The 27,473-nt window shown below is 33.0% G+C and overlaps 3 protein-coding genes across 3 annotated transcripts; 1 reads left to right on the top strand and 2 right to left on the bottom strand.

The window, feature by feature from the left end:
- The first annotated feature begins 3,081 nt into the window (after window positions 1-3,081).
- Window positions 3,082-8,034, top strand: LOC126690407 (monosaccharide-sensing protein 2-like). The gene is made up of 5 exons (XM_050385528.1): window positions 3,082-3,267; window positions 3,905-4,471; window positions 4,612-5,558; window positions 6,571-6,758; window positions 7,323-8,034. The coding sequence occupies exons 1-5, from the start codon at window positions 3,189-3,191 to the stop codon at window positions 7,774-7,776; spliced, it is 2,235 nt and encodes a 744-aa protein (XP_050241485.1). The 5' UTR covers window positions 3,082-3,188; the 3' UTR covers window positions 7,777-8,034.
- A 5,786-nt stretch (window positions 8,035-13,820) lies between these two features.
- LOC126690409 (RING-H2 finger protein ATL80-like) lies at window positions 13,821-15,041 on the bottom strand. The gene has a single exon (XM_050385529.1). It carries the CDS (start codon window positions 14,777-14,779, stop codon window positions 14,042-14,044), a length of 738 nt encoding a protein of 245 aa, XP_050241486.1. The 5' UTR covers window positions 14,780-15,041; the 3' UTR covers window positions 13,821-14,041.
- Window positions 15,042-20,338: 5,297 nt separating this feature from the next.
- Window positions 20,339-27,188, bottom strand: LOC126690410 (MLO-like protein 10). Its single transcript, XM_050385530.1, has 15 exons — window positions 26,911-27,188; window positions 26,123-26,180; window positions 25,761-25,981; window positions 24,855-24,971; window positions 24,009-24,069; window positions 23,762-23,850; window positions 23,106-23,180; window positions 22,943-23,031; window positions 22,768-22,817; window positions 22,634-22,674; window positions 22,382-22,555; window positions 21,730-21,765; window positions 21,529-21,596; window positions 21,183-21,243; window positions 20,339-21,038 (listed from the first exon to the last, which is right to left on the bottom strand). Exons 1-15 carry the CDS (start codon window positions 27,100-27,102, stop codon window positions 20,649-20,651), a joined length of 1,722 nt encoding a protein of 573 aa, XP_050241487.1. The 5' UTR covers window positions 27,103-27,188; the 3' UTR covers window positions 20,339-20,648.
- Window positions 27,189-27,473: the final 285 nt, after the last annotated feature.

Below are 27,473 nucleotides of genomic sequence, written 5' to 3' on the forward strand. Positions count from 1 at the left end.
AATGATAAGAGATAAGAAGATTGTAAATTGCTGGGAACATGGGTTTAGTGGGAGGGTTTAAATTGTAAGCTTTTATTTTACAAATATGTCCCCTTTAATTTTAAACCTAGTAAGTGAGCAGGGAGGGGATATGTGTGTGTGTAGAGGTTTCCATATAATCAATTAGATGGATAAGTGCTTGACATGTATAATAAGAGAGGTTAAACATTTATAGTTGGCAGCCTACAAAGGAGTAGCTATTTTGTTTGGTTGTGTTTTCTTTACTACGGATATTCTTTAAAAAAAATTTAAAAGAAGAATCTTTAAAACAAGGAATATTAGTCAGTTCTTTAGATGGGGAAAAAAAATTAAGGAATGATTTTAAATGAATAGATTTTTATTTTTTATTTTTTATTTTTTATATAATGGGTTTCCTTATAATCAATTAGATGGATAAGTGTTCTTCTCAAAATATATATATACACACACACTTTAGGTGCTCATGAATTTGTACGAGAGCTTGAACATATATAGTTGGTAGCCTACAAAAGAGTAGCTATTTTGTTTGGTTGTGTTTTTCTTATAACAAACATTCTTTAAATAAGAAATAACATTTCCTTATTAAATCGGTTGTAATAACTATTCCTTAATTGATATAATAATATTTTTTTTTTAAAAATCCAAAAAACTCTACAAGCCTTCGCTCTCTTTCAGATCCACAGATACCCTGCCTCTCAAATATTTTATGTTATTGATATGTAAATATATTTTTTCTTTTAATTTGGTTTCAATGACCTTTTCTTTTATAATCTGGTTTCGTAAGGCCTACTCAATATAGATTGAGATACAAAATTCCCGTTTCAAAAAAAAAAAAAAAAAGATACAAAATTCCTATTTATTTTTTTGTATTTCTTTTACAATTGATAAGAGATGTAATCCACCTAATCAACACATTCATAACAGTTTTCTTTTGGTGAAACAATTTAGGGGGTTTCAATTAAGTTGGATTTCTATTGGTTAAATATTTTGGGAACCTTCTTGAAATTGGGAGAAAGAATGCAAAGCCCATTTATATTTTTTTTCTTAAAAAAAAAAAAAAATTATCACCCTACAACTTACATTTTATACATTTATTTTCTTAATAGGAGGCCTTTGGACCCTTTTATAAATTTTAGGGTATATGTGGCCAAGTTTATCAAAAGTATACCACTATTCCATAACCTTATGGATTTTAATGTGAGAGAGAGAGAGGATTTCAATGATTTTTTTTTTCCTTTTGTGGTTGTATTAATTTTTTAAGGAAACATTTTTTTATATATATTATGAACTTGTTTTATATAACATTATGATATTCAAGTAGGTAAATTTATACTTTAATGTTTATACATGATGTTATCAATTTTTTTTTAAATATTTTTAAATATTTGTTGAGATTTTTTCAATAGGATTTTATGGAGGTATTAGTTTTGAAAAGGTACAATAATATTAATTATAAATTTATACATAATAAGATGCTAAGCGAAACTAACATAAAGTGAAAATATAATTTTATAAATAAGGCTACTTTAATGGCATATTTGGATGGAGGGAGAAAGGAGGGGGAGTGGAGGGGAGTAGAGTAGTATTGGCTAAAAATAAGCTAATTTTGTGCTAAATCTACTCTGCTCTGCTCTACTCTACTCCCCCTTCCTCTCCCTTAATCCAAATGGACCATATCTTGACATGTTATACTAATTAAATTGTGAAGCATAGAATACAGATTTGAGATATATTCCTATGTTGTCACCAAACAGATGAATAGTAATGATAATTTTATTCCAGCCTTTTATATTTCTTGTAATATTTTTTCCAATTACAACCATTATAATATATACAAAACATGCTCAACGTACTGTTTCTGCTCCTTTCAAAATAGTGATATAAATTATTCTAAAAAAAAAGTAAAGTCTAATATTATTCCAGCCTTTGTGATTAGTTCATTTAATTTTATTTCGAAAGAAATTGAGTTTGAATTTATCGCCAAACTAGATTACATGTTTAAACTTTTAGTTTATTTTCTTGTTTAATAAGCTTAAACTTATTCACAAACAACTTGTTTGGCTTATTATTTTCTACCACAACTAAATTTTGTTAATAGTTTAAAAAATTATGCTTAAATTAATAACTAATTGATAATTACAATTATATTATTTGAGTTAATTAAAAAAATGATATTCATTTATGAACTTATAAAGTTTAGATTGATTAACCTTGTGTTGTTAATTTTTACTACGAAATATATTATTTATATGGTTAATAAATTACAAATACTGAATTGATATATATCTTAAAAACATAGTCAATCTCAATCTTTTTTATATAGATATATTTTTATACATTTATATATTCATTCAAATCGAAATTATAGCTAGTCATGAACTGTTGATAAACAACTTTGATTTCCACGGAAATTGAAAATGCTAATCTTAATTTTGGGGCATATATATAAAAATTGAATAGAAATAGAAGAAAGGAAAAAAAGAGAAAAGAAAGTAAAGGCAGATTAGCAAAGCACGATGGGTGCTGCGTGATGGCATATCCTAGGAATAGTAATGAGTGGATATGATCATATTCATTATTCATATATATCATATGACATGGTCTTCCTTTGGAACCGGAACCGTTAAAATACAATACCATCACTTTTGTAACTGTTCTATGCTGTCAATTCCATTCGACATGTAGATTCACAGTCACACACACCTAATTCCTCAAATTTTACCTAATACATTCCATATATATATATATATATATATATTTCACATTATCCTTATCTTTCAAATGCTTCTTTTTATTTTAAGTTATTTTTCAGGTGAAAATATAATGTTCCATACTGGCTGAGAATTTTTTTTAAAATAAAAGAAGGCACATTATTAATATAATATTTCCAACATTGTCTGCCACGTGTTAGTTCTGATCAGAATTTACCCGCTTCTTATATACCAGTTCAAATGTGATTCTGGATTTATCTCAGCCTCAGCCCTTACTGTTTACTGCATATATATATATATATATATATATAAGCTCAACTTGTTGTATGTACATTGATTTCATAGTATTGCTTCTTTGTATTATTTATTTTCTTGCATGTTTGTTTGATCTGAATTCTCTTCCAGGTGACGAGGGAGGGTTGTACTTGTTCATTGCCTTTAATAAATAAATAAATAAATATGAGTGAAGTTGTGCTTGTAGCCATTGCTGCTGCAATCGGGAATTTTTTGCAAGGATGGGATAATTCAGCACTTGCAGGTAAATATCTTTCTCAAATCAAATATGCATGTCTGCTTAAATATATATATATATATATATATATATATATATATATATATATACATATTTTCAGAATCTTTTGCTAATAAATCCAATTCTCTATATTTACATTGTAGCATTGGGTTAAGGTACTTTAAATCCCAGAAGTCACTCACGCTCGATTTTATGTTTGTTTTTTATACTGGGAAAAATTTAGATACAAATCATTAGGTGTTGTATTTTTAGGTTCCTTAATTAAATTAAACAATGTGATTGCATTCACCAACACAACACAGTGTATCTTTCCCTAAGCACGATTAAATTCAACCATGTGTTGTATTGGTCAAAGCAACCACATGGTTGAATTTAATTAGAGAACGTAAAGTACAACATTTAAGGAACCATCTTAAGTTTTGTTCTTTTATACTTTTCATGAATGATATGAAATAATCAATCTTATGTAAGCACCACCAATATATGAAAAATCATCCTGAAGATCAATACCAACCAACTTCAATATATTTGGCTTCCAAAATATTTATATTGTTTGTTAAACATTTAAGTCTTAGGACTGAATGAACCAACTAATGATGAGTGTATTTGCTTGAACCAAATTAATGTAGCTAAAAATCTGCAGGGTCTGTCCTTTTCTTCAAAAAGGAATTTGAATTGGAAACCAAACCGACTATTGAAGGTCTAATTTTGGCCATGTCACTCATCGGAGGCACAGTCATTACAACAATTTCCGGACCTGTATCAGACAGGATTGGGCGACGTCCTGTGTTGATAATCTCATCAGTTCTGTATTTTGTCAGTGGTCTGATAATGTTGTTGGCTCCCAATGTCTATGTTCTTCTTTTGGCAAGGCTAATAGATGGTTTTGGAATTGGTCTAGCTATTACCATTGTTCCAGTTTACATATCTGAGACAGCCCCACCTGAAATTAGAGGACAATTGAATACCCTTCCTCAGTTCACTGGTTCTAGTGGAATGTTCTTGTCCTACTGCATGGTGTTTGCAATGTCACTTATGGATTTGCCAAACTGGAGATTTATGCTTGGTATTCTTTCGATTATATCCGTTTTTTATTTTGGGTTAACAGTACTTTACCTACCTGAATCCCCACGGTGGCTTGTCAGTAAAGGCCGGATGATTGAGGCTAAACGAGTTTTGCAAAGACTACGCGGCAAGGAAGATGTTACAGGTGCACAAATTGGAGCAGCTTATTTGTTAATGAGCTATGCTCTTTTATGTTGTTGGCTTTTTGGTTTATACTTCCTTAGCCAAAGATTTTCATGTGTCATTGAGATATTAATGCTAATTATGGTCTACTTTGATATGCAGGTGAGTTGGCTTTGCTAGTTGAGGGCCTTGATGTTGGGGCTGATGCTTCCATAGAAGAGTACATAATTAGCCGAGTTAATGAGCCAAATGATAACAGGGAAATGACTGCAGGGAAAGATCAAATAAGGTTTTATAGTCCTAAGGAGGGTGTCTCGTGGGTTGCCAAACCTGTGAATGGACAGAGTGCTCATGGCATTGTGTCCCACCATGGAAGCTTGGCCAATCAAAGCAGTGTTCTTATGGATCCACTTGTCACTCTCTTTGATAGTGTCCATGAGAAGCTCCCTGAGACAGGAAGCATGCGTAGCATGCTATTTTCAAACATGGGCAGCATGTTCTATGAGGGAGATCATCAGAGTAAAAATGAGCAATGGGATGTGGAGAGCCAAAGGGATGGTGATGGCTACACATCAGATGCTGCTGGGGAAAATTCTGATGACAATTTGCATAGTCCGTTGCTGTCACGTCAAACGAGTGTTATGGATAAAGGCATTTCACATTCTGTATCACATGGCAGCCATTTAGACATGAGCGGAAATAGCAGACTCATGGAAGGATATTCTGGTGAAGCAGTCAGTCATGCAGATATTGGTGGTGGTTGGCAACTTGTGTGGAAATGGTCTGAGAAAGTAGGTGAAGATGGGAAAAAGGAAGGAGGATATCAGAGAATCTATTTGCATCAGGAGGCTGCCCTTGGTTCAAGGCCTGGATCCCTTGTTTCAGTTCCTGGTGGTGCAATGCCTGAAGAGGGTGAAATTTATCAGGCTGCTGCTTTGGTTAGTCAGCCAGCTCTTTGTTCCCAGGCCTTAATGAGTCGGCAATCAATTGAACCAGCAATGGTTCACCCACCGCCAAGTGTTACTAAAGGACCAAGTTGGACTGATCTTCTAGAACCAGGAGTCAAGCGTGCATTGTTGGTTGGGATGGGAGTCCAAATTCTTCAGCAGGTATAAGTTTGTTGTGTTGCAGTAGTACTTCCATTATGCCACTTCTATTTCTCAATTCAAATCTATATGTGGCATCAAGATGGACTAAGTACTTGGTCCAGTCCCAAATTATCCATCTAGAGTGAACATTATTTCATTTCTTGTCATGAATGACCTTAGCTAGTTCTCTTTTCTTTTTTCTTTTTTGGAAGAATTAACATTTTATTCAACAAAGGAAATTTAAACAGTACAAGATACTAAGCAGATACAACAGAAAACAACAAACAAAAGCAACTAATCAAACAGCTAGTTGTCATCCTGAAATTTGTGTTTTGTTTCCAGTTTCAATTTGAAGGTATAGAGGACAGGCAAGGAATCTGGGACTTGATTATTCTTTGGTACCATGCCATTGATAATCATATTGTGAGGTTTCCTCAACCTCCACGGGATGCAAAGCAATTAGGAAAATCTTATTTGGGAAATCCTGATTGAAGACCATAAAATTTAATATCTTAAGACACTTAATACAGTAGAGAAAGCTTTCATTTTTTTGCTCATTTTAGGCAATAAAGTAGTTCAATGCTGAATTATCTCTCTTCATTCAAGGCCAATCCTAGCCAACTAACACTTCCAGTTCAGCGATATATTGTTCTGTTACCTCATAATAACAATCTTATTCTTCCTTTAAATTTGTTCTTTGTAATAATGGTTTTTGAACTCTTTAAAACTTATTTGTTCAACTTTTTTACACGAAACCAAAAATTATCAGTAATCATGTTCATAAGGACTCAGACAAAGGATGAGGATCCCAGGTAACATAGTGATATAGTTTGATGCAACTCTTCATTGGTAATCTAAGTACATGAGTGTTATAGTAGTGCCTTTTCCCACAGAGTCGTAGATTTTAAGCAAACTGTTTTTAATCAAAAGGAACTATGTACTTAATTCTTCATTTGCTGTAATTGCTTCTTCTTCTTTGTTTCCTCCATTTATTTAATTTTAACTTCTTTTTTTATTTTTGTTGTCTTTGCAGATGTCTGGCATAAATAGCCTTCTCAACTATGGTCCTCAGATTCTTGAGCAAGCAGGTGTTGCAGTTCTTTTATCAAATATGAGCATTGGGTCAACCTCTGCATCCCTCCTCCTAAGCGCTTTCACATCTTTCTTTATGCTTCCTTGCATAGCTGTTTCCATGTGGTTAATGGATATCGCTGGCAGAAGGTAATATAATCCTTAATGCTTTGAGTTGATCTGTAACACAATTATCTTTTTTTGTTTATCTTGGAAATCACTATTCTCTGAGTTTTCTTTTAAAAGACAGTTCTTTTGGTAGTTTCTGCAAGTCAGTAATTTCTGGGAAAAAATATATAGTTGTAAAACATACTAGTTAGAAATATGATTAAATTAGCAGCTGTCCCAAAAGTTTAAATTATAAAAAAAATTGTGAATTTAATCATGTAATCATAACTCTTAACAACAGGCCAAAACAACATGCTCAGAAATTGTCACAAATAAAAAAACTAACCCAAATCTCCAATACGCTTTGTCTCTAATTCCCTCACTAAACAAAGTCTGGTCTTCTAACTCTCACACACAAAACAACCGCTAATGTAGTGACAGACACACCTCCTTTCTTTTCTTTTCAATGGAACACTACTACCTCTGATAGGATTGGTGCACATCTTTATATTTCTTCTAGCCAATATAGGATTCCAAACCAATAAAGAATTTTTTAAACTTCTCCCATCATGCACTGGAACTAACAAATATTGTGCATGTTTGCAGGTCACTGCTGCTGTCCACAATACCTATCCTAATAGCGGCACTCATTGCACTAGTGCTTAGCAGCACTGTCAGCATGGGGTCTGTGGTTAACGCAACAATCTCCACTATTGGTGTAGTGGTCTTCACCTCCATCTTTGTCATGGCTTTTGGGATCGTTCCCAACATTCTTTGCTCAGAGATCTTCCCTACTCGTGTTCGTGGCCTCTGCATTACTATCTGTGCCCTCACTTATTGGATTGGAAACATCATTATCACTTACACCACTCCTCTTTTGCTCACCTCCATTGGCCTCTCTGGTGTCTTTAGTATCTATGTGATTGGGTGCACCATTTCATATATATTTGTTTACTTTAAGGTTCCTGAAACCAAGGGCATGCCTCTAGAAGTCATATGTGAGCTCTTTGCTATGGGTGCAACTGCAAAGCAGCAGGCTGTTGAAGCTGTTGATAACTGACTTGATTGTCTAGGAATTTCAGATTATAGCTTAAATTTAATTCTCCTGGAATATGAGCTGCCAAATTTTATTATGGTTGATTTATTAAAATAGGTCTTTGGAGTTCAAAACACAAATCCTAAATGGGGTTCTTATATCTTTGTATTAGGATTTAGGAGAATGAATTGATTGGACTTCTTTTTTCTTTTCTTTTTCTAACTTGGTGTCAAGGCTTCATTGAGTACCTGAACTATTCCTCCAGTTGTCTATAGCCTTCTCTTCTACGCATATCAGGTAATTACAGAAATGAATCCCTTGAATTGACTTTGAGATGCTGGCCATGAGAATTGAACCCATTTCATGGATTACATGAAGCCTGGAAAGTACTAGACCAACCCTTTTGAGGTTGGATGCACTTTCAATTAAACTGTGAATAGTGTGTACTTACAACTTACAAGTTACAATAATCTTCTTTTTCCTCTTTCGTTTCCCCCTGAAGAACTTTTTTTTTTTTTTTGCTTAGTTAAAATTCTCTGTTTTATCTTTCTTTATTTTCTCTGATGCATTTGGACTCTCCATTAATCAAAGATCTTGGCTCATCAACCTTTCAATTCCTTAAAAGAAAGGGTTACCGCCAGATGTTTGATGTACTTCGTAGTGACAATTGACAAATGAATCTAAATATAAGATTTTTTTTTTTTTTTGTAGAAATTGAATCTATATAAGATTACCCTTTTCTGATGCTCAAATTTTTGTTTTTTTTTTTTTTTTTGGTCCTCGATGATGTTGGTGCACAATTGCGTTGTACTGATTGATGATATGTGATACACAACCTTTGGAACCCAATTACATAAGGTTTTTTTTTTTTTTTTTGGCCAGAAAAAATAAGAAGACTTTCAGAGATTAAGGACCAGCTTACATTCCTTCTCTACACAGACATTGATTAAACTGACTAACTAGTCAACTGACAGTATGCCAAGGGCTGAGGAGGTACCAAAGCATTAGTAGCAATAAACCTGCCGTCCATCAAACTCGCCATATGCTCCTGCTTCTATGAGTTTCAGCCTCTCTGTCCCAAGCTCCCAAAGAATTTGAACTTGCAAAGAAAGGGATAAGATTATACACTAAAAAAGTTAATCTAATCTACCTACTCAGCCAAACCAATCCAAAAATAATGAAAAATCTACCTTTAAAATTATATCTGTGAAACGAAACTGCCATGTTACTTTAAAAAATAAAAAAATAAAAAATTAACCCATAATTCAAAGACCAAACGAAACATGAAATCAACATTTTATAGCAGGGCTTACAATCCATTGACTCTAATTAATGATTACGTATAATACTAGTATATACAATGATATTACATTACCCTAGCTAGTAGCAAGGTTGCTGTTAGGACGACTCTTAAACGAAACAAGCGTAAGACTGTTTCGAAGCAAAAAAAATTTATACATGTTACGTCGAAAATTATCATATTAGTTTCAAGTTTTCAACATCTCAGCCAAAAAAAGACAAATTATTTTGAGACTCATTGAGGCTATTAATTTAATGTTCTTAAAGACAATTTATGGACTTAACAAGAGCATTCTGACCAAAGGTTGCCTAAAACTGCCCCTCCCCACCCGCCTAGAGACTCAAAAATTTTTACATTCTTTTTCATAACTTGTTCGGATAAACATCACTTTCACATATGCTTGCCAGTGATATTAGTTTAATTATATATTAATTAAAACATGTCAAACAAACCATTGTTAAAAAAAAGTGAAAAGTTGTTTTAAAAGCTAAAAAAGATTAGGGTTCTAGTTAGTTTAACTAATACAAAGAAATAGGTCTGAATCTTACTTATATAAAAAGATTAATTGATATCTTAATTTAATGATTAATAACAATCATAATGGATCATATGTCATAGGTTTCAAATCCAATCATTTATATATATAAATGAACAGGAACGAGACCGCAAATAATTAAAATTGGCTTCTAGTTTTTAGATTTGACCTCAGATCAATGGTGGACTAGTATGTCATAAATAATAAATCAATAATTTTACAATGATAGAAAAAAAAATACTTATAATCATTTTATAGATCATTTCATATTAACTTAGAATTTTAATAACTTTTAGCATTTTTCCATCTTAAATTAAGAAAAGAAAAATAGTAACACAATATATTAAACATATATATTATAAGAATAATAAAATAATAACAATCTATATCTATATCTATGTTAAGTATGCAATAACAATGCATTATGGCTTTACATATTCTCAAAACTAATTATAATTTATCAATCATGATAGGACTATCACTTTTTGTTAGTAACTCATCACAAACTCACGCAATGCGTAGAAATAAATAATTATTTTGTAACTGTAATATAATGTATAATTTGTTCTTCCTACAAATTAAACATTAATTGGGTCTTAAATTGATTCTTTTTGTAGGTTACCTTTTTAAGTTTAGCTTAATTTTTTTTTCCTTCATAATTTTTAGGTTGAAAAGCATGAAATTTTATTATATTTGAGATAAAATTCGGTGGAATATGATTTTTTTTACAGGTGTGTATAAACTAAAAATATTGTTCTTAGTGTCAATTTGATCAGTGGATGGGCTTACCATGCTTTGGATTTCTTTGAATATTGTTCTTAGTGTCGTCCATGAGCTGATATTGGGAGAACATGAGCTGTCTGTTTTATCATATGTACAAAGCATCTCTTCTGTGTCGCTTTCTGCTCCTTGCTGGTCTCTTATCTCTGCACAACACGGTTAGTCAGGGATTAATATGCCTGTGATGTGCTCAAAGAGTTACAGCCCAGATTCTCCAAAACATTGAAAATTTTAAACATACTTGTATTAAACTGACACTTATTACGTGTGGGTGGAAGGTTGTGAAGATATATGTCCTTTAGAGACAGTATAAATCCATATAGAGGTTGCGTAATAATGGTTAGATGCTTCCATATGTAGACTGACATCGATAAGAAAAATCAGCCAATTTTGCTCGTCTTTAAATTAATAAATCGCCTGTATTGCCTCTGCATTTCCTGAGTTTTTGTGTATGAATTGGTGATGAAAGAACTGAGGATATATTTTATAACCTGTATTGATCACTTCTCATTCTTTTATCTAATAATGAATTTTTACCAGTCAGAGGTCCTTGTAACTAGATACATATATTTCAGTCTTGAAAGTGCAAATCAAAGGCAAGATTAGGTGCAGTGTTATTGTTTAACGTTATAATTATATCAGATAAAAGTAGGTTTGATGCTTGTAGATACAATTCAGTCGTTAAAAGTTGATTGCCACTTTTTCTCTCACTACTCTCTAGTCAAATGGAATGGTGGTATTTGCAGGAAATTAGTGGCTGAGGTCTAGATAAGTCTGGTTCTTTGAGAGTGGTAGGAGGAGATATTAATAAAGGCGAGAGAGTTGTCAAAATAGCACAAGATTAAATTGGGTCTTGACTCGAGTCATATATTGAATGAGTCTCAGCGTGTTTTACGTGCTTGATGAGAGTGACATGAACAATTAATAATTTGGAGTTTAGAATGAAATATCTGTTACCATTCACCAAAAAAAATAAAAAAATAAATAAATATCTATTGCCTAGTAGTTGTACTAGTACTGGTAGTGCCCTTTTAATCATGGCTACCACCAACAAGGAGAAGATATGGACTGCAAGTCTTGGACTTGACCTGGTGTGATATTTTGCGAAGATCTTTTTTTTTTTTTTTTTTTTAATAATAATAATATAATAGTTTCATAGAAAGATAACCTCGGCTTTAATAGTGGGTGGCCCCTCACCTAAATATGATATACTTTCTGTTGGAAAAAGTAACTCCAAGGGTCTCCAGGTACATCATCTAGGAGTAGAGGAGATTTTCATTTCGATTGGATAAATGTGGAAAGGATCTATAAAGTTTATATATCGCACCTAGCTCCTTTTTTCTCTCTTCACTATCTCCTTTCCTTTTGCTTTAATTTTGTCTTTATCATTTTTATTTTTATTTTTTTTTGCAAAACTTATGCTTGTCTTTTTTAGTATCAATATGCGGAAAGTCGAAACACAGCTTCAACCTTTTTCTGACTAGGGGAGGTTGAGTATCAAGGTATATATATTAATAATGATGTCTATCAAACAGAATAGACGATAGACCTCATTCATGATGATTCCATTTGGTTTTTATCTTCGGTTCTAGCATAAATTGCCTTTGGAACTATATATTAGTGACAACAACTCATGTGGCTGGAGTTTCATAGGCTCATGCTTGGCGGTGGGATTCCAGTTACAAATGGAGGACACCTTTAAAAAATGACTGGTGAGTGAATCACTGAATCTCATACCAAAAGAAAAGGGGTCTTCATGTTTTTAACCTTTTCTTTTCCAAAGAGAGGTGGGGTTTCTAGAATTTAGAATTTTTGAATAGCCTGCAGATACCAAACTTTCCTATTGGTAATGCTTTTGGTTTTAATTTAAAACCTGGGGCTAGAGAAGGCTATCTAACGAGAGACATTTACCTCTTTAGGTAAAAATATTAGAACAGTGTTACAGTGTGTGGATTCACACAATGCCCAAAATGATCTGCACTCGTGACTAAGTCACGATTTAAAATTACGATTGTACTTCAATTTGGCCGTTTATAAATTCATACACATATATGTAATAGATTTTTTTTTGAGAAAGATTATACATATTATAGAACGCTATTCTTATCAAAAGTGAACCTTACTTAAAAGAATAATGCTAGAATCACAATTTTTCCTACAATTTTTGTCACAACTTGCTCACATGGTAAATTGTGAGTGGAGTTATGAATCCACCACTTTTATTTTACCACTCACGACTTATTATGTAAATAAATTGTAGTAAAAATTGTAAGAAAAGTTATACTCGTAGTGTTTTTCTATTTGAAACCAAACTTTACAAAAACCAAGAAACAAAACAAAACAAAAACTAGGGGCCAACATGCAGGCCATTATATACCATTTTATAGGCCAAAATGGGGATATATCCCTTTCGCTGAAACTTTCCAACAAAATGCCCATTGTCTAAAACTATTTAAGGATATGCCACTGTTTTAAACTCGATTTTTTAAAAATCGAGTTTCAATGAAAAACTCAATTTGGCAAAAATCAAGTTATAGGCAAAAAAAAAATAAAATAAAAATAAAAATGAAAAACTCAATTTGGCGAAAATCGAGTTATAGGCAATAAAAAAATAAAAAAAATCCTGCATGACAAATCGAATTTCAAAACATAAGCATATCCCTAAATAATTTCAAACATAGAACATTTTGTTGAAAAGTTTCGATGAAAGGAGTATTATGTCATTTTGGCCCCATTTTATGGTATAGGCCCTCTCCATCCTAACATATATATGGATCCCACGTGATATGATTCTCTCTCTCTGTCACAAAAATTATCAGTACAATAGAGCGTCACTCTCACCAAATTAAAGTGATAAGTAGCGTTACATGAAACCGAAAATTTCACACACCCTTTATGCGTTTGTGTTGCGGTGGGCCGAAGTAAGGTGGGATGCGAGATGTGTGTGAACTTTTTAATGATAATTTTGATGCCTGTAAGGCTGTAACAAAATTATTATTTTTTTTAAAAAAAAAAGTTAGATTGTATAGTTTAAAAATTAAAAGCATGGTAATTTCTTTTTTAAAATATATATCCCAATCCCACTGGCCTCCATTGTCCGTTCAAAACCGTGCAAACTGATTAGGCGCAGTATCATATCAGATATGAGATAAGTTCAAGAACTGTCTTTTCCCGGACAAATTTAGGATAAGCACGAGAGACTGAGAATATTACAAACTAGTACTTTGTCATCCTCTTCCTCCTACTGCTCCTGATTTTAATAGAAAATTGAGGCCGGTTACATTATCCCTATCCTCCTGGCTGTAAGAGTAGTGGACAGCTTATGAATCAATTATGACACCCAATTGCTCAAACAAAAATTAATTGAGCATACGGTTTCGCAGCCAGTAGAGACCCAATTAATAATAGGGTTATGGACTGGTAATTATCACTCTCAAATTCCGTGCAATTCACTTCAAGTTCAACATAATTAAATAAATACCATATTATTTATTACAGATTTAATTAGAGTAGAGATCCTGTCATGAATCCAAAAAAACATGGGTGTAGAATTATTTATACTACATATACAACACAGTAAAGCAACAACTGAGCAAATTAAGCCAATTTTTTTTTTTTAGACCAGTAGATGCTTCAAAAAATAAAATAAAAATGCCTATTTTTGTTTGTTCAAGTCAAGGCAAGAAAGTAGGAATACTAAGATTGATAAAAGAAGAAGAAGAAGAAGAAGCAGCAGCATTAAAATTAGTCCGATCAGGTGGAGTTTGAGGCTGAGGCTGAGGAGGGTCATGAATAGTATTAATAGCATTAGCTGGGAACTGACCGCACTTGTGACACCTAGCTGCATTAGCATTAACGAGGACCAAGATCTGGCGGCAAGATGGGCAAGAAGAGTGAGAAGCAAGCCAAGTATCTATGCAACCCACATGGAAGGCGTGTCCACACTGAGGCAACACTCTGATCTCTTCCCCTTTTACAAAATCACCCAAACATATAGCACACTCACCTCCACTTCCACTTCCTCCTCCATCTCCATCTCCATCTCCATCTCCATCTCCACCTTCAACTCCATCTTCCACTACTACTCCCATCTTTGTGGACCCCCCGTGGCCGTATGTGTACTTTGGCAGTGACTGCAAAACCTTCTTTTTCACTCCCTTGTTCGCCAAACTTCGCGGTGGAGACCCATTTCCACTCCCACTAGTGCCGCCGCGTCTCAGCCAGGCGCACCGTACCACCGCTATGAGACCCACCACGCATATGAGGGCGCAGAGAAGCGCCGCTAGTATGACCACGAAGTCAGACTCCACAGTCAGAGCTTCAGGAGGCGGAGCTGCCACCACCGTTGGCGGTGATGTGGCTGTGGTTCCATTTCCTCCGACCAGAGTTCTTTTAATTATAGACCGAGTCATCACTCATATATAATAATATCATATAACAATTAGAATAATATAGAGGAGTAATAAGAAAGAAATGAGAGAGAGATATATATATATAGTAGAAGAAGATTAGTAGAAAGTACTTAGGTGTGTGTAATTAAGAAAGTGGGTGCAAGTGGGTGAGTGGGTGGGTCTAGGCGATTAGTTAGGTAGTTTCATGGAGACAACTGAGAAGTAAAGAAGAAAGAGAAAGATGCCTACAGCAACAGTTACAAAAGCACAAACCCGCAGAGTACAGACCAAAAACAATGTTGGAGTTTGTAAAGACTTGGACTTCGAGTCTTGGACACGTGGTGAGGATAAGCCCTAGATAAGATAAATAATTGAGAGACCCTCAAACTATAGACTATAGAGACCTAAGAGGTGGGAGAGGTGGGTAACTCAATCGTACTCGCTTTCTTTTTACACTTTTTTGTAACGCGCTCCTCTATTTTAGGTTACAGCCGGTAATTAAGGTAAGGACAAGACAACATTAACAACCACACTTGCCTACTCTCTTTTTTTTTTAACAATTTATTTATTGTGTTATTAACTTTCTTAATCTCGGTTCAAAGGAATTTTTTTTTTCCCTATTTTTACCACCAGTTCCTCGCTTTAATCCTCTTTCTTTACAAGGTTTACGGATCTTGTAGTAACCATGTTATGGGATTAATTACATCTTTTTAAACTGTTTTTGGATAATTTTATAGTAGTTCTTTTAAAATCTTATTCAATCATTTTTAAATTAATTAATTCAATTTTGTCACTTCTAAAATATTTAAACAAAACATTAACTATTCCTATTAATTAAATAATTAAGTAAATTATTGATGGCGTGGTAAAATTCAATTTACTAACCTCAAAATGAATGAATGAATATAAATTTAAGAACTCCATGATAAAATTGACCTGATTCTTACTCCCCTTAATAAAATAGCGCATTAAGATGGAGGATTTTTGAAAAGGACATGTTTCATTAAATTTCAAGCCTTTTTTACTTAAAATTAAACCCCCAAAATTTTGTACTTAAATCAATAACTAATTAAAGAGATTTAATATATGGGAGTACTAGTAATTACCGATCAATATTCAAAAAAATGAAATACAAGCAACAAAGACTATAAACCAGATTTTTATATAAGAATAATACTATAGATATTACAAATTTTACATAAGGAAAATACTAGAGATATAAACTTTTTTACAAAATTTTTTACAAACTGCTGATGTGACGAGTAGTTATTGGTAAATGACCTTACAAATAGATATCTTAATATTTACGATACATTCTACTGTTTATTCTCAAAAAAAAAATGTTTACGATACAATACCTATTAAAATTGATTTGCCATCAATTACATTTATTGTTACATCAATTTGAAAATTTTCTTTTTTAATAAAATTGATAATAATTTTACTATCTTCTTACTTAAGGACATTAGAGGAAGAGAAGATATCTCTTAACTCCTGCATCTGTTGTATGCAACAGATCTCTCACAGCATGTTGACCCACTAGTAATGTGAGGCCCACATGTTATGAAAAGGCAGGTTGCATACATCGGAAATAGGAGATCATTTTTCCTAAAGCGTGGGGGTGATTAAAAAAATGATTTGCACTCAGCATGACTTGTACGGTCTTATAAGTTCTAATCATATTTTCATTGCAATTTTACTATATTCAAAATCAGAGTACATCATGTGAAGAGTTTTGTAGCTCAATTTGAATTTTTTTTTTTTTAATTTTAAATCAGATTACATCATGTTCACAAAGCCATTAATTAATTCTATATATAATTAATATTGGCTAAAATATTGTGACAATCTGATTCAATATATATATATATATATATATATGCGGCAATCAGTTATCCATATGCTGAATATTACACTTTTTGCATATGTTTATTGCGGGTGCAGTTATCTTTATCATTTGAAGTGAAGTGGGGGGCATTGGCATTTCGCATTTGCATGTGAAAGCACGAAGAGTCATGAATCATGATAATTAAGAATTGTGGACTCCTAAAAGGACCAGGTGTCATTGTTTAAAACGACAAACATAACCGAGTGGTACTTCCCATGCCTCATCTTAAGTAAAGAGAGATCGATCTGAAATGGAGTTTTTGGATTTCATGAGGTCTCAATCTCATCCAAATGGGGCAATCAGGTTCAGGCGGCATGTGTTGTAACACACATTAATGGTGTTTATTCTCGCATGGCATCGCATCAACCCCACCTTCATATATTGCTTCTCTCCCTTTGGTGCTTCCAACCATATCCATTTTTTTTTTATTAATTATAATTTTCCATTGTCCTCTACCCCTCTAACCAAATTTGTGTGTGTGAGAGACAGCATTACTTGGGATAATAATAGATTAATACTTACAGCAAACCTTTTTAACTTACCACAATTTAGAAAAACCACCACTCTGTTGAGTTCCATACATAAGCTACCGTAGATTAAATTAGAAACCAAGGTTAATCACTCTCAATTAACTACTATCACTTTATTTACTGATTTTTTTTTTCTTTTACTCGGTGAAATTGAAATGGGATACATGCTGATTTGACATATGAAATATGTCAATTTCAAACTTCAATATATGAGAAAGACTGTTTCTTAAATAAATAAGAGTTCAAATCTCATTGAAATTTTAGGATGAACTTAGCCGCCCCTTTGGCTAAATTCACTCATGCATCTTTTTATTTTTTGATACAGTAAGTCCAATGACACTACATTTTTCGTAATCTCTTTATAATTATTAAAATTGTGTAATATATAATAAGATTAGGTTGATGATAAACCCAAATAAAAGAAATATTGTTGTAATCATAAACCAGCCATGTTCACAATTGTGAAAAAATTTATAAAAAAACATCATATTCCTAACATTACTCTTTTTGGGACAATGTTTCACAAGATATGAGACCATGTTTCACAAGAATTCTCTCAAAAGATTGGAGATATGAGACCATGTTTCATGAGAATTATTAAAAATTGATTTATTTTCGATAGTTTATTTGCATAATATGAAACAAAAAATTAAAAGCTAATTTTATTTAAAAGAAATTAAAACTTAAAATATTTGAAATGAAACTTTTTTATATTTTTTAGAAACATTTGGAAAAAAACTAAAACAAAAGTAGCGTGGCATTCACAAACTTTACATAAAATAAGCAAAAAAAAAGAAGGGTTACTTTTAGGTTACTTATAAATTATAATCAAATGACAAACTCGTACAAAATGGGCGTAGGGAGTACTAAAAAGCTGGAATCAAGATGCCCGAGTACCTACCTATTTTCAAAACTTTTTCTCTACTTTTACCAAGTGAGCCTTATTCGATATGTGCAACTGTCTGGCAAGTAGCCCTTTTAACTCCTTTTGATTTTGCGAAGCCAGTCCACCACACGGAATGCAACTATTTAGTGCTAATTTTGTGACAACTAGTTTTAAGTGAGCTCTCTTCTCGGTTACTAGAATGAACTTAAAATCACAAGACTCATTCTTTTGAGATTTCAATTAATGCATATACAGAAGAGACAAGAAACGAAACACGTTTACTTTTAGAAAACAAAAAACAAAATACGTTTGCTTCTAAAAATAACCTCAAATCAATGAGGGTTCCATGAATCTACAAAGAGAAATGGTCTGGAATCAACCAGAAAATAGAAAGACAAAAAGTCTGAATTTTATTAATTAATAATTGTTAAAAAAAACATTTACAAACTTAGGAGCCTATTTAAAAGCTCTGTAAAACTCAACAGACAATAAATATATTCTAAAATAACTTATAATTAATACCTAACCATAACATGAATCAAATTTGACCTAAAAGCATTAAAAGCACCTAAAAATAAGAAAATAATAACTCTAAACCTAAAATAACGAAAATTACAAATTAAATACCAAAATTAATAAATTACAATAATTAAATAGTAAATTGTGTCCTACATCATCAATCCAATCATTTAGTTCATGTTTTTGTTTTTTTGTTTTCTAAAATTAATAGTTAGAAATGAAGAGATTTGAATCCTGAATGTGTTTATTAGAAACACCAGAATGAGGCAATGAAACTACAAGCCTCTTAGCCCATTCACATGTATTTTGAGATATTAATGAATGAACTAAGTTGGAAATATGAGAGAGCCAATCAGCGAACCATATTTTGTTTTACTTACAAGTAATGATTTTAGGGGTGATTAGAATGACCTGTCCTTTTTATAATAAAAATAAAAAGTAAAAACAAATGACCTTCCCTTTTTAGATTTCCATTCATGTGTACTTTTGAGATATTAATGAATGAACTAAGATAAAAATGGAAGAGAGCCAAATATATACATATAAAAGGATTTGGTTAAATTGGATTGGATTTAGAGTAATTTTTCAACCCAATCCAACCTCTCCGGGATGAAAATGTTCACTCCAATCCATCTCATGGTAGTTCTAAAATTCAATACAACTTAATTAGTAAGAATGGATTTTGTTGGGCCATTGCTCGGTGTTATTTTGTCAAATCAATTAAAAAATTTTGGTTCTTTAAGACCTTCTACTCTCTTTCCGTATGTGTGTGTTAAGATATTTAGTATTTTCAAAAGAAAAAACAATAGGGTAGTCTTATATTGAAAAATGAGTGTAAGTTAAAGAGGTTTAAAACTAATGCTGTGTATCCAAGATTTAGGCCCTTTTGAATATACATCATTGTTAGTTTCTTTAAGGGCACGTTTAGTAGACTGTAATAAACACCGTAATGTAATAGATATTCTTATGGCATAACTATTCAGTTATTTGGTTATGTTTTTATTACAATAAATAATTATTCCTTATAAATAGTTATTCTTCAAAATGAGGAATAATTATTCCTTCTCAAAAGTACTGAATATTTATTCCTGAATATCTATTCCTTCACCTTATATAATAACTTTTTAAAAAAATTTCCTAAAAAACCATTAATAGCCACACTTCAAAATGAAAGAACATAAATTTTCTTTGTTGTTAATTATTAACTCTATTTTGAACATCCTAAAATAAGTGTATTTTAGGAAATTTGACTTTAAAATGATTTAATTACACCACATTTTTACACTACTAATTTGTGGATGCATATTCAGGATTTTATTCCTAAATAGTCACCAAACTAATAAATAGTAATACTTATTACATTCCAACTTAATGTATTCTTTATAATACTTATTCCTATTTTCATGTAATAATCATTACAGTGTACCAAACGTATCCTAAGACTTTCTCTCCTCTCCCCATGTGTGTTAAAATATTTAGTATTCTCAAAAAAAAAAAATATATATATATATATATATATACATATAAATTGGTTGCAGGTTGAGTTTATTGCTAACCTGAATCCAACCCAACCCAAGTTTTGCATTACATATCAACCAACCCATCAACCCACTATAAACCAACCTGAGACATCAAGCTAGGTCAAGTTTTCCTGGTTGGTGGCTTGAATGCACACCCTTAATCAAGTTATGGTTCAACATGAACTACCAGGACCGCCACGTCCAGAAATGTACACGAAAAAGAAAATGTTCAACATAGGAAAATTAAACTAAATCAAGCATGGAATACTGGAATGTGATATAAGCAACATGCAATGTAAAATGGGCATTCTATCTAAAAAATTAACTGGCCAGAACAAGGTGGAAAATGTTGTTTTAAACTCCTATTAAATTTATAAACAAGCCTATAAATCTACAAAAAATGCTTCTCTATTTTTATATGTTTATTATTATACAAAAAATGATTCTCTATTTCACTGGCTGCATTTCAATAACTTCAATGTTTTCTCACAATACATACAACAAAATTGATGCAACTGGATAGCAACTGTCAATACCTTACTCACGTTTATTTCAGTGGCTCAGGTTTGACAAATGAAAAGTCATCTTCATTGCTTGTTTCTTCTCCATGGTGAGGTTCACTTATTTGAGTTGGTTGCTCATCATCATCAACTCTTATAATCAAGTTGGCCGCAGATGAGGTGGGAGACAAAGGATCAGTTTCATAATCAGAGATTTCATTATCATCATAGGTGGAGCGGGTTGAGTGTCCAGTAGTTTTGAAGCGGTGCAATGTTTGTCCAGAGGAGTGCACTGTTGAGGAAGGGCTTCCACCTAGAGTATGAGTAGAGGACTTTCCTCCTCGCCCGCCATGTTTCTTTTTCACAGCCATGTGCCACTTCTTGAGGGCCTTGGATGTTTGTTCATCAAAAATTGATTTCTTCATGTGTGAACCCATCTGCAGTTACCACCATGAACAATTATGAATTGGAAATAAGTTTTTTCTGAAGCCAGAGTTAGTTTATATCACCTAACGTTGTTGTTAATGTTAAGTAAGCCTTCTAAAAATTACATTAAAATCTCATGGAAACAGTGAAGGTACCTGAGTAACAAGGGCATAAAGCGGAAGTGTGATGTAGCTGCAGAGACATAGGACTGCAACCCTGTGATAGTTCCAAAAAACGCAACCCATGAATCCAAGGTAATATACAGATTCACCACATCAATTCAAGGTAATTCGTATGTTCAATCTTACTGATTTATATTCTAGATTTGTTTACTTATGTACTTGTTTCCTTTAAAAAGAAATTAGCAGCTTTTTGTTAGCAGTCTTCAAGCTAAATGCATTTATAATCTAACACTCCTTTCAGATGCGCAAAAGCAAGAATATCTATCTTTCAAGTGGATATTTCCATTGTAAGGGAGAAAAAAAAGAATTAAAGGCCTACCCTAAAGCAAGTTTTATAATAGCAAGCTTGAAATTCGAATGGAAGCAAGATGTCAACCCATACTCGTACTGCACAGAAAGAAATTTTCCATAGAAAACCATAATATTAGGAATGAAGCATACATGAGAGTAAGAAATTAAAGGGGAAAAAAATAATAATTCAATAGCTGTTAGCAAAGTAAGGTATAGAACATTTCATTACCCATATCCACAAGAAATATGTTATTTGGAATGCATTCTGCATGTCACAAAAAATAAAATAAAAAACAGATCAGACCAGTCACAAATATGAAAGAAAATTTAGAAGTCAAAATTGAAAAAGACCATAAAAATTGTTGAATTGTGCAGAATTTGATTGATAGTTTGATATAAAGAACAGGAACTGGGATTAGATAGTCATTATAACTGATGTTAAATAGTCATTACTCAATAGCACTAAAATCATGGATCAAAACTTGACGAAGATTTGGGGTGACAGCTTGTTCTCTCTTCGCCTAAAGGCATAATGTGCATTTAGAGGGCATAAGATCTTATTTACCATATTTAATCATTACAATCTCAATTCATTAATCACTCAACAAGAGAAATATTTCCTCTTTTGAGTAAACCTGAGGCTAATCAGATCATTCTTACCACAACAAAAAAGATAATTTTAAAGTAAAACATTTTCACTATAACCAAGACCTCAAATAAGTTTTCAGCAAGGCAGAAAGTTCCCTTCTAACTTCAATAAGACTATACGAGTATAAAAAAATAATGTTTAACCATGACAAATTTTGTGGTACTCATTAATCATTACCCAAGTGGCAAGCATTTTTAGTCAAGAATCTACAATATGGGTGGCTAGTGAATACCTGAAACAAAGCAAAATGGATAAGATGAAGAATTAACTGAGGCCGACCAAACCAAAAGTATTTGTCTGAGACTTGCACAAGTGGAATCCCTTGGACTACTGCATGCCTTTCTGTGATTTCAAGAGCCATCTTTGTCAAAATGGCTTGAAGTTTTGTTCCAACAGCTAAGATTATCTGCAATCAATTATAAGGTTAGAATTTTCATTTTCCAAAGATTTGGAAATCTGGCTGCTAAAGAGAAATATTTCTCACAATCACAGGGATTATGGACGCCCAAAACAATGCCTGCCATCCTGAAAAGAACATATTTCAACAAAGTTAATCAACTTTTACTGGAAAGTGCAGAATATGCTCCAAAAGAAATTTCAAAGAAAGAAGTGGGTTACCGTTAACGTTTAATAGCAAAAAAACCACGAATGACGTCCACAATACTGGACTGCCAACAACATCAAGAAAATAATTCATGAAACTCATATGGTCCAAATTTATTACAGGGAGTGACTACTGAAAACCACAATTATAATGAAATAAAAAATATATATTAAATGAAGTGAACATTACCTTACTCCAACGACTGCCTTGAAGTCATCCTCCAAAGATCTTTTGATATACTTTTGGAAGTTAAATTTACTTCCAGGAGCCAAGTGGACCTATAGATATAGCAATGTCATAAAATGGTGACATATTTTACTAGAAATACAGAAATACTGAAACGAAAACTTACAGTGATGAATGCATTGCGCAAGGTTAAGTAGTCAGACTTACTAACAGACTTAAAAAATTGTCGAAAGAAGCATCCCTGCCAACAATAAATATTTTAATAAGTTCACTGTCAATATAAAAAGATATACATGGCCACAACTACAAAAAATTGTAGGTTTAATATACTGTAATCTAAACAGATACAAGCTTTTGTTGCGGTTCCAGTCTAACTCTTGCAGGCTAGATCTAAGGTATATGTGAATTCCCACAAATTTTATATCTTGTCTCTGACCATTTTTAGTATTGGGTGCAGAGGTTTTTCATTTCTTTGTAATTTCTTCAACTAGAACCACTTAGCATCATTTCCTCTTATTGGCCAATGACTGGTCTTCATAGCACATTACCAAATCACCAAACCCATACTTGCTCTATTTCTTTAGAGCAACCCCTTACGTCTCACAAATCTAGTCATTTATAATTTTAATCTTCCTAAATTCTTACTCAGCCATCTTAGTATTAGTTAAGCTCATCCAGTCATCTTATTGGCATAACTTCAACTATTGCACTCACAATTGAGATGTCCCAGTCCATGGCATTAGGCCATTTATACCTCGTAGCATAACAATGTAAATAAAAAAACAAAAATCAAGATGTGCCAGTTAGTAAGACATTTCTTACCACATAAAAGAAGAAAGGAATCCTTGTCCAGAAACTGGTGTGTGCTCTAACAAATGAGGTCTCATGAGTAAGCCTGAATCTTGAAGGATCTGCACATAAATATACATAGAAGTTTAGCTTCCAATAAGGCACATACACCCACCTATTGACAGATGAATTTTGGGATGTCATTTTCAAGTCTGAGGAAATGCAACTTTCAAGCTAATACATAAAGAACAAGATATCTCTAAATCATGGGGTGACATACCATTTGAAAACTCATAGTTATGGGATGAGGTTTCCTCCTCCCAATTCTTCCAGCCACGAATCTGCACAAAGAAACATTGAGGAAACCATTAGATATAATCGAATGTACAGTTTATTCAATATTTAACATGACCACTATAAGTTGATTATCAAGGCACACTCATGTAAAACGTTTCTTTATATGTCAGATGTCATAGAGAACTTTTGGGCAAATTTGTGCCTTTTAGCCATGCTCTCTTTGTTTCCTGTTGTGCAGCCAGAAATCATGTCTTGAACAATAAGAAGGGGGTCTGTCCACTTCATGTCGTTCAAATTTGGTTTTATTTTAAAAAAATTACAGATGATTCATATCCTAACCATATCAATCCATCTTGGTGGCATTCTTTCCATAGATTTAAAGTTCAAACCACCAATCTAGTGTTTTTTTTTTGGTATGTAGCCACAACTAGGAATAAATGTAAAGGGACAACACAGCGGCTGAAATGAGCCAAATATACAAAATTGAGCAAGAATACCTAGATTTAAACCAAAACAAACAGAGTATTTATCCTACATTTCTAACATAATCAGTATAAAGCATGCAGTGAAACAGAACTGTACTCGACAATATGGTTGAGACCCTCCTGCCCAAAGCAAAGATATCAAAAGATTATAGCATATTCTTTGAGAGGCCTTATCATCATCTTCCATACAAAAGAAAATGCATGATTATCCAGTCATAATTTGATTTCAAATGAATTGAGAGGTATCAAAAGGTGAGAACCAGCATATTATGCCCTAAGGTTTCAAGTATTCATGTATAGATGTCATAACATTGGAAGTATATTTTTAAAAAAAGTTCCTTTACCTTTAGTCTTCCAAGCATCATTGTGATAAAACTATACAGCACGTGAAAGAATGCTAAGAAAAATATGAGGATGTGCAACTGATGCAGTCCATTGACAGATATAAGCGGTGCATAACCCTGTTGGCAAAAATCCAATCAGTAAGTTGGCCAGACTCATGCAATGAGTAAAAGCATTTTTTAGGTTGGGAACAGAACTTAGTGTTCAGAAACTTAATTTCCTCAAAGTAGAATAAGGAAAACAAAAGCAATTTCTATGTTAACAGAATATATGTCTATTGGGTCAGCAATGATGCATACAAGTGTGATAACAACACAAGGCAGTGGCTTCAGGATTGCCAATAAGATATTAGAAATTTAAAAACATTTCTTGTAAGAATTGGTAATGCATAATTCAATCATATTTGATACAAGGATTGATTGGTAAATGTTTGTTTTCATCCAGAATTCTCTTCCTCCCAATTAACTGCATTTCATTTCACAAATTCACACCTGTTATGATTTAATAAGCAGCAGCTGCAGCATGTAGGCTAAGTTTAGCATGCCAGACTATGTACTCATTATTTGTAAAACTTATCAGAAGGTTTGATGTGTTGGTATAGACATGAAAAAGTTTCTGGATTGATATGTTACTTTGGTTTGCCCAGCATCCCCCAACCCCTTCCCCACCCCCGTGTATATATATATATATATATATATAATTTATTTTGCTACATTCCAATTTGAAAATAGCTCAACAGTAAATGGCGTATATAAGGAAAATAATCGAATGACGACTGGTTCTATAGTTTTAAGTATTGTGCTTCCAAAGCCAATAGCCAAAAATGTTGAATGCTCTCTTACTAAATACTAGGAATCAGTGAGGGGATGGGCCGTATAACATTGGATTTTCTCTTAGAATACACTTACTTCCTTGCAACTAGGAGCGTAGCTACCAGCAGCTAAAAATCTGCGGTCTAACCATAACAGTCTACGACGACCATCTCCTTCAGTACTTGTAGTTGATTCACTTTCACCCTCACTTTTACATGGCAACATATTATTTAAAACCTTTGCTGGAAGACAGATTCTGGCAATGTAACTTTGCCCAAATGTCAGGAGCAGTGAGATGAAACCTAGAATCATCAGTTCTGCAGTATTTGCATCAAAAGTTAGATATGCACAGTTAATATGTAATTCCACACAACCCAAATAGAATGAGATGACTCTCATAGTTATATGAGAATGTGAGATCAAAGTTACAATTGAGTAATCAAGAACCATGATATTACCTGCTTTAATCTTCTCTAGAGCTTCAAATAGAGCTTTCTTGTGCTTTTCTGTAAGCCACTGAATTGAGATTTTTAAAATTAATGACAGGGTAAATCACAAGAACCAAATAGAACAACATCCTGAGATAAATAATAATAAATAAATAAACAAACAAATAACAACTGTTCTTTTCAAGTCTTAACCAAGTAGAGCAACATCTGAACTCCCCTTTCTTAATGGTATATGGTTGTTTTTTCATACTGGTCTTTTCATTCTTGTGCTATCAAAATTCATGGGTTTCAATTTTCCAATTGGAAAACGTGAATCTTCCCTACAATCCACCTTCAGCTAGAAAACAAAATACAGAGACACAAAGACTCTGTCTTTTTCAAACCCCCCCCCCACCCCCCCCCCCCCCAAAAAAAAAATGGAGCAAGTTTAGCTTTTGGATAACAGATACGGGGGTCATTGGTCTAGCGAGGAACTAACTACTTTGATAAGAATCAAACAAATATGGTAGAAGAACAATATCAATATGAGCTCCAAATTCCAGAGACACATAACTGGAACTCGTAACCAATAAAATAAATCATGAAACACCAATCTTTACTCGTTAGAGACTCTTGAAAAAAGCAATTGTCTTCCCAGGTAAAAGAATTGTCATCAAAAGAGAGAGAGAGAGAGAGAGAGAGAGAGAGAGAAATCATTTGCCCACCAAAAGTAACGGAATAACAAAAGAAAAGGATCCGAAATTTGCAAACAAACTGCTAAAACAACAGAAGTTAAAGCTGAAAATAACAAAACTTACCGTCCCAAGTTTATGGATAACCTTTTCTAAGACAATGGAAATGATGATAATAACAGCACAGACACCAGAAACAGCCCATGTAGGTGTCTCATCCAGCTCCCTTTCCTGTGAACCAGTACTCTCGCTTGCTGCCATAGCTCTATGTCCTATCATAAGCCACACACAGAAACACACATACCCAACCAGCAACATTTTCGTTTACAGAGAGAGAGAGAGAGAGAGAGAGAGTTATAATGGAAACTAAAACGTAAGCTTTTGCTTTATGGGAAAGAAAACTCCAAAAAGGTCAAAAGCATTTATTGGTTTTTATCTTTGGATTTAGTGTGAAAACTATGTACGAGCCTCTCTCTCTCAGACACGCACAGTTCTAGTTCTAGTTGTAGTTGGTGAATTAGTCGGAGCCAGTTCAACATACACGACAAATTTTAAGCTTTTAAAAAACACCATGTCCATGTCCAGTCTTCCTTTTAGTTATAGACTAATATTTCTTCTTTTCTTTTTACATTATTTTTTGAAAAAATACTACAGTATTTTGATTTGTTTAAGCGCCAGTTGTGGTGGAT

Source organism: Quercus robur, chromosome 6, assembly GCF_932294415.1.
Source record: "Quercus robur chromosome 6, dhQueRobu3.1, whole genome shotgun sequence".
NCBI classification, from domain to species: Eukaryota; Viridiplantae; Streptophyta; class Magnoliopsida; order Fagales; family Fagaceae; genus Quercus; species Quercus robur.